Source organism: Lepidochelys kempii, chromosome 9 (genome assembly GCF_965140265.1).
Source record: "Lepidochelys kempii isolate rLepKem1 chromosome 9, rLepKem1.hap2, whole genome shotgun sequence".
Classification (NCBI taxonomy): Eukaryota; Metazoa; Chordata; order Testudines; family Cheloniidae; genus Lepidochelys; species Lepidochelys kempii.
The window spans coordinates 31,918,099-31,930,837 of record NC_133264.1 but is presented as its reverse complement, the minus strand read 5'-3'; the positions used below and the strand labels follow the sequence as shown (position 1 = coordinate 31,930,837).

The 12,739-nt window shown below is 36.6% G+C and overlaps 1 protein-coding gene across 12 annotated transcripts in view; it reads left to right on the top strand.

Moving 5' to 3' along the window:
- U2SURP (U2 snRNP associated SURP domain containing) overlaps positions 1-12,739 on the top strand; it is a 75,977-nt gene that overhangs the window by 49,587 nt on the left and 13,651 nt on the right. For 11 of the 12 annotated variants that reach the window (XM_073359758.1, XM_073359763.1, XM_073359762.1 and 8 more), the window contains 8 exons: positions 397-559; positions 1,151-1,230; positions 2,733-2,820; positions 3,549-3,671; positions 6,169-6,325; positions 6,816-6,911; positions 7,632-7,698; positions 10,557-10,719. In XM_073359758.1, coding sequence (XP_073215859.1) covers positions 397-559; positions 1,151-1,230; positions 2,733-2,820; positions 3,549-3,671; positions 6,169-6,325; positions 6,816-6,911; positions 7,632-7,698; positions 10,557-10,719 — 937 coding nt within the window. The remainder of the gene's footprint in view (positions 1-396; positions 560-1,150; positions 1,231-2,732; positions 2,821-3,548; positions 3,672-6,168; positions 6,326-6,815; positions 6,912-7,631; positions 7,699-10,556; positions 10,720-12,739) is intronic. The other variant, XM_073359764.1, reaches the window with a different exon arrangement.

Below are 12,739 nucleotides of genomic sequence, written 5' to 3'. Positions count from 1 at the left end.
CCCCACTGTATTTTCCACTGCATGCATCCAATGAAATGAGCTGTAGCTCACGAAAGCTTATGCTCAAATAAATTTGTTAGTCTGTAAGGTGCCACAAGTACTCCTTTTTCTTTTTGTAATATGTACAGTTTTGAAAATAGGGTATAACTTGGCGTAGACTAGAGGAGAGTTTACAGTAGCCTTTGGTCTGTTTTAGTGGCTAGTTTGTCTTTAATGTTTAAGAGGTTTTCATCTTAATGAATATGTATATCTTAATCACTGAAAACATATAACAGATTATAATATTAAGGTTACTTTGGCCCTAAACAAGTTGGTCTCTCTACATGCTTAATTAGAAATTTATAGGCAAAGTGCTGTTAAATTTATATGAAAATGTGAAAAACTGTGAAATTTTAGGCAGAGAGACAAATTAGAGGAAATCCTGCGTGGATTAACGCCTCGTAAGAACGATATTGGCGATGCAATGGTTTTCTGTCTTAATAATGCTGAAGCTGCTGAAGAAATTGTAGACTGCATTACTGAGTCATTGTCCATTCTGAAGACTCCTCTTCCTAAAAAGGTATGAAGAATTTCTTTAATTGTACTATATATAATTAGGGGACCTTTCTCTATAATGGGTGCATGCAGTTAAAAGCATTGTTCCCCATGTTTAAGATGATACTGAGTTTCTATATTAAAACCAGAGTTTGAAGTTGGCTTTCCATTCTTCTGAAAAGGGCCATTTTGTTCAAGCAAATTCTTATTCTTTCTTTGCCTAGTATTTTTCCATTCAAAACTTTTCACATTTTCCATTCCTTCTAAATTAGCCTTGTGTACAGGGGGGCATAGATGGATGGGAGGTTGCCTTTTCACCGTCTGAATAGAATATTGTGAGTTTTCATAAATATGAAAAACAAATCAGAATTCTAATCTTTACCCGATACGATTATACAGCAAATGTATGTACTAAAGTTCTGATGACTGTTCTTGCTGAAAATGATTATAAACATAGAAAAGGAAAGCTGGCATCAAGCTAGTTTAATTTAATTTAAAATAGACCAACGTCTCTTGAATTTGCATGTCTTGTATTTATCCCAAGATATCACAGTATTGTCACAGCATAATTTAAATTTTAAAAAGTTGGTCTTAATTTGGATGCTCTTTGTTGTAGATTGCAAGATTATATTTGGTGTCGGATGTGTTATACAACTCTTCAGCTAAAGTTGCCAATGCTTCATATTATAGAAAATTGTAAGTATCGGTTTCTTACATTCTTTATAGAAATAAAGGAATGTAATCATAGCTTTAAAAGTACATTCATCTAGTTTTTCCCTCTGGATAAAAGGGGCAGTGCAATATTGTATTGTAAATAGGACAGGATAAACCTTACTTCATTGGTGTGGGTATCATTATCGCGCACTCTCATAGTATATAGCATGCTTTTAAAATATGTGGTAAGTTTGCCCTTTTTGCTTGTTTTTTTTTTCTCTCATGACCATCTTTTCATCTATGCGCATGGTTTTCATTGGCTTGAATTTTAGAAGTGACCTTAAGATCCCAGTACCCATTTGCAACAGTTAGGCTGCTGCCTTGAACAACAATTTTCTGTTGTTTTTTCCTTCCATTCCTTGCACAGTTTTCCTCACCTAGCTTCTTAGTTTTCATCTTACTCTTGTTACCCTTTTGTAGCCTAATTCGTATCAGTGGATCAAATAGTAGCAGGAATTAGAATGATAGGAACAGCTGCTCCTTTGTGACATAGTTTATCACCTCAGTTTCTTATTTTGTGGTCAGTTGTACTGAATTTACTTCCAAATGTGCTGAACTTTTGGAGTGAAAGAGACAATGTCAACTTGAAATCAAATTCATTTAAAAAATACGAGTTGTTAGGAGTTTCAGATATATCTGTCCCTAAGTTTCCTTGCTGAATTTTATTGTTTTACAATCACATTTCTTCTCTCTCGTGTTACTGTGTAAAAGGCCCACATAAACAAGGAGAAGCATATTGTACAAGGAAATCATGAAACTGACTATGTATGAAATCCTGTCAAATGCACAATGAATACAACTGAAAGAATAAAGAAATATTTTTTCCTCCTTTCAGTGATGTTCCATTGTTAGCTCCCTTTCTCTCTCTCTCTCCTCCTTCTTCCGCCTCCACCCCCCCCCCCCCCGCCATTTCTGCAATTAGAGTCATGCAGGTGGTCCCTCACACCAATGTGGAGCCCCATTATAGAACTGGGGCTGTTGATGTTATTTGTAATAATAGTATAGCAAGTAAATCTAGCAGACAGAAGTGTCTTTTAAATGTTGACTTTGTCCTTTGAAAATCTGGAAGATCGCTATAGCACAGAATCTAAACTCAGAATTTTCCAAGCACTGTAAGAGGCACAGTATAGAGAACTTGCAGTCAGGGAGAGGGAGCAAGCCTTTGTACACTTTTGCTCCTGGGTTTCCTTGGAGACTTGTTAAAGTTATGGCAGCCTCCTAGGCTGCAGCACTGTTTGGACTCCCCAAAACATTGCAGCCCTCCACTCAGCATGCCCCCGTGTCAGGCTTTATAAGAGAGGCTTATGGCTGGAACAAATTTCACATATGGTATCTGTGTTTGGTTTATAGTTCAGTTCATGGCTACAAATCCTCATGATGAAACCCCAGTGTTTAAAAGGAATAGGTACCAGGTACATGCAGTATGAACTAGATTACAATCCTCATGTTACACTGTTTAATTTAAGAAATGTGTTTAATTCCAGTTTTGAAACAAAATTATGTCAGATATTTTCTGATCTCAATGCTACCTACCGTACAATACAAGGCCATTTACAGTCTGAAAATTTCAAGGTATGTGCATTATTGTTAAATGACATATTGAAAACATGAATTAGTAATATACTTCGGCACAAGAGAATGTGTTCATAAACAAAAGTTGATTAAACCCCCAAACTTCCAAATTAAGGATAGTACCATTTTGAACATGCAAAGTTCCATTTCTGTGTCTTCTATCATAGAAGAATTTAAATTTGTGTTCAAACTGTGTCCTTCTACAAATGTTACTTTAAAAATGCTTAGAAGAAGAAAAACAGCTTTTCTATTAGAAGGTTTTTGCTCGAGAGTAAAGATCAATATAAATGAAGAAAATACAACAACTAATTAAGTATATACTTAAGGAATTGGGAAAGAAATGTAGCATTTGAGAATGGATTTGTTCTGGTAGGGTCACTTTTTAGTTTTGTATTAGACAATGTATGTTTCAGTGTAAGAAATCTTAATGTGAGAAGAAATTGCCGGATGCAGAATACACAATCTTATTTTCACCCTTTTTGTTTGTTAGTGGTCGATAATTAGACTTTATAAAATCTTAACAGAGAATGGTCATTTGCTACTTTTAAACTAAATTTATTTCTAATTTCTATGTGCAGAAAACATACAGTATTATTTTTCTGTTGAAAATTGATTATATGCCAAATGCATGTTTTTAAAACTTTATAGTTTTATAGTGCTGTGCTATAAACTTCTGATAATTTTAAAATACCTCTTATTACAAAGTGCTAGTATTTTTCTATTTTTAGCAACGGGTAATGACATGCTTCAGAGCATGGGAAGACTGGGCGATTTATCCAGAACCCTTTTTGATCAAACTGCAGAATATTTTCTTGGGACTTGTAAATATTATAGAAGAAAAAGAAATAGAGGTAAGTGCTTGTCTTAACTAATGCTAAACCTTGATAATGGTGCAACTGGGTTGAAGCAACCAGAAAAAATTGCAAGGATTATTTTGGCACCCCTGATTGAGTGAGTGCTGCTGCTGTTTATGACAGGTTTGAAATTTATGAATTTTGATAAACTTGAGGTGTCTGTTGGCTGCTCAGGCGGCAGCTAAGAGAACTTCTTTCCATCTGTGCCCTGGAAGATAAATGTGACAGTTTCTTTCAGATATGGATGTTGCTACCATAATTCATGCCTTTGTCACTTTCAGACTAGATTACAGTAATGCAGTATATCATGGGGTTACATCCTGAGCTATTTGGAAACTGATGCTAGTGCAGAATGTAACAGGCCATTTACTTTGTACTCTAAGTACCTGGTAGAGCTGACTTGTGAATTTCCAGGTGGAATTTAAGGTGTTGGTATTAACCTTTTAAAGTCTCTCTTCGTCTGCCATAGTATCACAGTTGGAATTAGTGGAGCTACTTGAGCTGGAAGTATCTCAGTTTAAATGAGGGAACTGTTGGTATGTCATTATGCAGGATGGCCTCTGCAGTTTGCTTACCCCCACCTGGGTCTATCAGAGCCAGGAATTGCTTTTGTTTTTTTCCAGGAGAGGAAGTCTGAAGGATGTCTGTGTGAGGTGCAAAAAGAAAAGGAGTACTTGTGGCACCTTAGAGACTAACCAATTTATTTGAGCATGAGCTTTCGTGAGCTACAGCTCACTTCATCGGATGCATACCGTGGAAACTGCAGCAGACTTTATATACACACAGAGATCATAAAACAATACCTCCTCCCACCCCACTGTCCTGCTGGTAATAGCTTATCTAAAGTGATCATCAAGTTGGGCCATTTCCAGCACAAATCCAGGTTTTCTCACCCTCCACCCCCCCTCCCCCACAAACTCACTATCCTGCTGGTAATAGCTCATCCAAAGTGACAACTCTCTACACAATGTGCATGATAATCAAGGTGGGCCATTTCCAGCACAAATCCAGGTTTTCTCACCCCCCCACCCCCATACACACACAACTCACTCTCCTGCTGGTAATAGCTCATCCAAAGTGACCACTCTCCCTACAATGTGCATGGTAATCAAAGTGGGCCATGTCCAGCACAAATCCAGGCTCTCTCACCCCACCCCCCCTTTTTTCTTTTTTTTCCCGGGGACACACACACATACACACAAACTCACTCTCCTGCTGGCAATAGCTCATCCAAACTGACCACTCTCCAAGTTTAAATCCAAGTTTAACCAGAACGTCTTGGGGGGGGGGGTAGGAAAAAACAAGGGGAAATAGGCTACCTTGCATAATGTCTTAGCCACTCCCAGTCTCTATTTAAGCCTAAATTAATAGTATCCAATTTGCAAATGAATTCCAATTCAGCAGTTTCTTGCTGGAGTCTGGATTTGAAGTTTTTTTGTTGTAAGATAGCGACCTTCATGTCTGTGATTGCGTGACCAGAGAGATTGAAGTGTTCTCCGACTGGTTTATGAATGATATAATTCTTGACATCTGATTTGTGTCCATTTATTCTTTTACATAGAGACTGTCCAGTTTGACCAATGTAAATGGTGAAACCTGTGTGAGGTGCCTGGATGTATAATTACAGTGGGATGCACTGTAGACTCCTAGTTGTTAGAACACCCAGAGCATGGGATGGGTCCTTACTGATGTTTTTTTATAATTAAATATATATATGTCCTAAATGAGGAAGATCAAATCACTTGGGGCTAGTAAACAAATACAGGGTAGGAACAAGTCTTTGCATTGCAGCACTGCCAAAATATAGTATACAGGAGTTGGTAACTGAAATATAAATGGAAAGTAGGATTGGTCTTATTGTATTGTGAATGCTAACAATAGAATCAAGAAAACATACAAGCCTGAAGGAAAGTGCTTGCTTGTGCTTACTGTAGTAGAAAGATTATTTAGGAATGGTTAATTATGTGAATATTGCTTTGTGTTGCTACCAAGGAGGGAGACTATTTGCCAGTTGCTCAGTTTAAAGTCTTTCAGGAAATCTTTCACGTATCTGAAGTCAGGTGCACAGCTGTGTGTCCTTCAGTAAATTAAAGCATTTGCCTCATGAGCCAAACCTGTACTTTATATATGTGTTTCATCGTCCTTTCCTTTGGATATGGATATTGCAGAACTCTTAAGTAATGTGTGGACAAATTCGAGCTTCCTAGTTTTGTATGAGATAATTTAGTCACTTCTGTTGAAATTACACAGCAGTGTAAGGAGCAAATATCAGTTTAGAGTAATGTGCTAATATATGTGCTACCAGGAACACTTCGTTATTTTCTATTTAAGATGTGTTTGAAGCTATAACTTAAAAAAAAAAAAAAAATCCAGAAAGTAAGTAAATGTTACCTGAAATGAATTAGAGAAATTAAAGTAAACAATTTAGATCACTCATTGCACAGCCCCTAGCTGAAGGAATTTAAGTATTTACCATAAATATATTTGCCTACAGGAAGTACCAGATGATCTCGATGGAGCTCCCATTGAGGAAGAGCTTGATGGTGCACCACTGGAAGATGTAGATGGAATTCCTATTGATGCTGCTCCGATAGATGATCTTGATGGAATCCCCATTAAATCACTTGATGATGATCTTGATGGTGTACCTTGTAAGTTCAACTTGTAATTTGGAATTCTAGGTTTCCTGATACAATGTACTTAATGCTGATATAGGAGCTTGACTTGAAGAAGTTAATAGCCTTGTTCCTCATTGTAAACTTGAATTTCAAAATGAAGTACACCTAAACATTGAGCAGCAACAAGGAATAAGACAGAGTATGTAACAAATAGAATGTTGAGTTGATGAGTGACTATTTTTAATCTTATGATCTCAACAAAATTAATTTATAATTTGTTGTTTTTAGATTGTAATCTCTTGGTGCAGGGACCATGACTCCCTAAATGTTTGTGCAATGCCTACTGTGGTGGGGCCCCAATCCTGATCCTTTTGGGTGTTAATAGTGATACAAATAATAAGTAAGATGGCACAAGGCACTTAAATATTTTATTAGACTGCAAATGCCCTAATAAAATTCAGAGTTTAAGATCTACTGAGAGAACTTTGGACAATGATTTTCTTAATATTTTTTTCCTCAATAGTGGATACTTCTGAAGAGTCTAAAAAGAATGAGCCCATATTCAAAGTTGCCCCTTCAAAATGGGAAGCAGTGGATGAAGCAGAATTGGAAGCTCAGGGTTAGTTTAAAAAAATGTTTAAAATTGAGGCACTTTTGTAAGTAAATTGGAAATTTAATGTTTTACTTGGCTGCTTTTCATGAACACTTGTAAGCAAGCTATCTAAAACTATTAATGCAGTTTAAATACCTTCAATGATAATCTCTTCCTTCAGCTATAACTTTCTGTGAAGTAAATTGAGCTTTGTTCTGCATGTTTTTCATACTTTAGTAACATGTCAACTTTAAAAATCTTCCAGTGCCTAACAAATAAATATTGGAAATCATTTAGTGATATACTACAGATTACCTATTCCCAAATCTTTATTCTAAGGATAAAATTTTTAAAGAACACCCAGAGTTGCATTTTCAAAAGTAATGTAAGTAGTTGGGCTCCTAAGTTCCATTGATTGGTTTTGAGACTTAGACTTATAATTACCTATATAATTTCTGTAAATGGGACTTAAGCTTCTGAAAGTTACTCAGGTGCTTTTGAAAATTTTACCCTAAGTTTGCTGTGTGTTGTCATTAAATAATAAATCAGAAATATATTTAACTATTCTGATGAAGTGCAGTTTTGAGTAAAGATGTAATTCGTTTCAATGAAGAGGGGATATTTGTAGTAAACACTGGATGCTACAGAGTTGTACATTTTGCATTTTTTAATTTTTACATATGACTGTCAAATTTCAGATGAAGTAACTTTTGTTTATCTTTAAAACTTTCTTATTTTTTCTTCCAGCTGTTACAACTTCTAAATGGGAGTTGTTTGACCAGCATGAAGAATCAGAAGAGGAAGAAAATCAAAAGTAAGGCTCTAAATGTTTCTAGTTTACCCATGTAGGCTTCTTAAAGTTAAGGGCTGCCTTATTGAAGTCTATGGCAAAACTCTTGTTGACTTCAGTTGGGCCAGGATTTTCATCCAAGCTGATGTAATAACTACCTTGGTGTAAGATTACAAATTCTAAACCCTTTTCGGGAATTTTTTGAAATTCAGATAATTTTGAAAAATTATTATCCCTCTGATTTAAGAATTCCCCAGTGCATTTGTATATACAGTAGTTCATTAGGTTACAACATTCCATATAACAGTAACGTGTGACTGGCAAACTAACAGCGTATTGATTTTAGTGTAAAGGTCCATTCCAAGCTTGGATTTTGGTAGCAAGGAAATGTCATCTTTATTGAATAAAGGCTATATTTAAAATATTTTTGTTTATGTAAACAGTACAGTTTTGTTTCTAGATTGCTTTGAAAGCAATATTTAACATCATATAACTTATTACAATTATAGTGTACATATGCATTTTTAACTGTGAGAGACATCATTTTAACTATTCTGCTTACCCTATGCCAGAGGTCCCCACTCTGTGGGGCATATCCCCCCTTGGGGGGTGTATGGAAGAACTTTAAGGGGGACGTGGCTGGGCCCAGGTCAGCCTCCATGGGGGTGCGGGAGTGGGGTGGGAGCGCGACCCAGCTCTGCTCCTGGCCCCACGCCCAGGATCCTGGCTGCCAGTCCCCTTACCCCTGTCCGCATTCACACGCCCACCCCCAAATCGTGGCCCTGCTCCTGGCCCTGGTTTGGGCGGGGAGCTTGGACAGGGTAAGTGGCGGGCGTGAGGTAAAAAGTTTGAGGACCACTGCCTTATGGCGTGTATTCTTTAGACCCTTCTTGTTTACAGTGTCACCTGAAAGTGAGAACAGGTGTTCTCATTGCACAGTTGTAGCCAGTGTTGCAAAATATTTATGTGCCAGATGTGATAAAGATTTATATGTCCCTTCAGAAGCAGTGCAGACCGACACGTGTTCATTTTCATTATCTGAGTCAGATGCCACCAGCAGAAGGTTGATTTTCTTTTTTGGTGGTTCGGGTTCTGTAGTTTTTGCATTGGACTGTTGCTCTTTTAAGACTTCTGAAAGCATGCTCCACACTTCATCCCTCTCAGATTTTTGAAGGCACTTCAGATTCTTAAACCTGTTGCTATCTTTAGAAATGTTACATTGGTACCTTTTGCATTTTGTGAAATCTGCAGTGAAAGTGTTCTTAAAATGAGGAACATGTGCTGGATCATCATCCAAGACTGCTATAACATGAAATATATGGCAGAATGCAGGTAAAACAGGGGACATACAATTCAAGGAGTTCAGTCACTGCTGGCTACAAATGTGCCATGCAAATACCTGTTCTCACTTTCTGGTGACATTGTAAATAAGAAGAGGGCAGCATTATCTCCTGTAAATGTAAACAAACTTGTTTGTCTTAGCTATTGGCTGAACAAGAAGTAGGACCGAGTGGACTTGTAGGCCCTGAACTTTTTACATTGTTTTGTTTTTGAGTGCAGTTATGTAACAAAAAAAAATCTACATTTGTAAATTGCACTTTCACGACGGAGAGAGTGCACTACAGTATTTGTATGAGGTGAATTGAAAAATGCTATTTATTTTGTTTATCATTTTTACAGTGCAAATATTTGTAATAAAAAATAATATACACTTTGATTTCAATTACAACAAACAATACAATGTATTTGAAAATGTAGAAAAACATCCAAAATATTTAATAAATTTCAATTGGTATTCTATTATTTAACAGTGCAATTAAAACCGCAATTAATTGTGATTGATTTTTTTGAGTTAATCGTGTGAACTAACTGCAATTAATTGACAGCCCTAGTTAAAATCCAAATTAAAATTTGAAAAGAGGGAGAATATGAAAATGTAGATATGAGCAAGATTTTTAGCACTGCATACCTTTGTTAGTCATTGCTACATTCTGATTTGATCAGTTATGCTCTGTAATAATGTCAGTTGAACTCTTTCAAAAGGAGTTGTATTCAGTAACCCATTAGTGTCAAATAGTATATGTCCAATACTACCTGAAGTTTGACATGTGAGACTTGCATAGAGTCTAAAGGTTCTAGACCATCTAAAGGTTCACTTTCTACTTTGAATCAGAAGAGCAGGTGGTAGCTTTCCCAGATATATGATTTTCTTGATACTACGAGACCTCGTGCAGTGTTATAGTTTTTGAGAAGTCTCTGGTCTTTTGTTCTTTAAGTAGTTTGAGAGCATCAATAATAATAATTACAGCATCTTAGACTGCATTATGTGTTGAGCTGCAGCACTCTAGTGGCAAGTTTGGGAATACCATTATACAGTTAGATACTTCTGATGTCTGTTCCCAGGGCTGAGAGAAGAAATGTAAAAACAGAATACTTTTATTTTGTTTTGGAACTAACTACATTTGAAGAAGCAAAAATTGCATCACTTAGATCAATCCTGTAAATATTGTTGGGTCACCATTTTTAGCTTCATAATTATGAGAATAATTATGAACTAAGTGACTGAGTTCATATAGTTTTTGAAGCGCTTTGTTGGGATGCATTTAGTGTACAGTGTAAATAACTGAAGCTTAAATGTATGTTTTATATATTAAAAAAAAAGAGAGAGAGAAAGTATTAGGGTAGCTACCTCATGCACCTGGTCTGTCACACAGTACACCATTAAATTGCAAGTTTAGGTGTATCGGTTAGTAAGATTAACTTACCTAGAAATCTGCAGAAGTACAGACCTTTCAATAAGTAAGATTTGTAATGTTCAAGCAAATTATTGCATCAAGCAGATATCTGTATACTAATGGATTCTGTACTCTTGCCCTTTAAAGTCAAGAAGAAGAAAGCGAAGATGAGGAGGATACTCAGAGTTCTAAATCAGAAGAGCAGCATATGTATTCCAATCCCATCAAAGAAGAAATGCCTGAATCCAAGTCATCAGTCAAGTACTCTGAAATGAGTGAAGAAAAGCGTGCCAAACTCAGAGAGATTGAGGTCAGTGTGTTTAAAAAAAAATAAAAATAAAATAAATTGATTTATACCAGAAATATAATTGTTTTATATTTTGAATTAAATAACTCTAGTCCTGCAGTATGGATTCTCCTAAGTTCATTCTATTTTATAGAAGAGTTATATGTACTTAGGAATATCCACCCACAAAAATGCATTAAAGAATGAAAAATGTGGGCATGAAGGGTCACATGTGAAGTACAGCCCTATTCTTCAGTTCTGTTGTTTTGCTTTCCTTCCACTCCACCATCTGCCTCAGTTTGCTCCTTGATCCTCCTTTCCCCTCTTCTGGCAAGTAGGCGTGACTCTTGGGCTATTCAGGGACTGTCAGGTCCCTTTGTGGCGCTGTCTCTAATTTTCCTGCTTCAAAGTTTCTTCTCTTTCCAGTTTTTCTTTCTGTCTATTACTGCAGATAGAACAAGTGCTAGAAGTTACTGCTCCAAGTACCAGGGCCACAAAGCAAGGGAAGCAGAGACCACCTAGGCAGGTGGGGAATTGAACTGATGATCTTAGTTCAGCATATAGTATTTGCTCCTTCTCTGTTCCTCCTCCAAGCGGAGTTGCAAGAATATCTGCTGAACTTGGGGAACACAGATTCTCTCCAGCCCCTATCCTCGCACACACCTGTAAGTGGCTGATTGGCTGAAGAGCTAAGTGGGAGTGGAACTAAAGATCCTTACTCAGCATGGGCTCAATCAGCAATGGGGGGCTTTTTGTTGCAGGTGCAATACAAAAATGCAAGACTTAAAACTGCACCATTCTCTCCAGCTTTTATTCAGTTTAAAGCTCTGTGAATTGGGCTGTGATACTTGAAAAACTGAGATCTCTAGTGCACCCAGACAATAAATAAAAATGACACTACAAGGCTGTTAAGCCATGTATTGTAGATTCAGCATCTTGTGGAGACAAAACATTATTTATGTTTTGGTTAATGTATTGTATGTGGCATTGCAACCGCTTACCCAACAATCACTACCAAAGCACTATTGTTATATACAACCAGTATATAAATATACTCCCACGATACCTTTAAAAGACATGAAGAAATAATATTTTGAGCATGCCAATTCTTAGTTTTTTCCGAATGTGCTTTGATATACACTGTTTAACAGCTCAGATTATTAAAATTAACAGGCCATAATTGAGCATTGTGCCCTCCAAGAGTTTGAAAATTTACCTGGTAAGAAGCAGTTCTGATAGATGAAATCTGAATAATTAAAAAATTTAAATAGAATTTATTTCTGATTCTGCTCTTGGTGGCAATAATCTTGCAAAAAAACCCAACAACAACCCCTCACCCACACACACATTATGCTAGTATAATGAAAGTTCATTTGTAAGCTAGCTTCCAATTTGCAGTAATATTTGTTGTATTACTGGTTTGTTGTTAAACTCTGTTCAGTATGGGTATTTGTAATGTACCAAACACCCTTGTGAATGTTGAAGCAAACTGCACGTTGGTTTACTATTTCACGTACTACTAATGTTAACATCATATTTTAGCAATGGTGCAATTTCAGCTAGCGCATGCATTTGAAATTTTTTTTTAAATGATCTCTTACTGTTTGTTCTTGGTGTTAGGTATATTGCCATTTGAATTTCAGACTTCTGAGGTCCTCAAAAAATCTTCATTTTTAGTTTTCAAAGCATCTCAAGAATTGTGTAGTAAAACTTAGATTTTGAACTTTCTGCTTCAGGTCACCACTGACAGAAAACAGTTGAAATTTGCTCCTGATCAGAAGTATATTAAGGCATATTACCATACTTTTCCCCCCTCTCACTCTCAGAAATGAACTTTGTAGCCTGACTTGAAAATAGTCTTCAGTAAAAATCCCCTCAAAACGATGATGTTTCTAAGCAGTTGTGCAGTCACTTTTCTGGACTCTGCCTTTTGGCCACTACTATGGACCATTGTTTCTTTCAAGACGTCCCTTGTTTAGTTGGCCATATTTAAGTTTTTCTCTCTGAATGAATCCACAGGCTGTTGAATTGTTAAGTCTGGTGC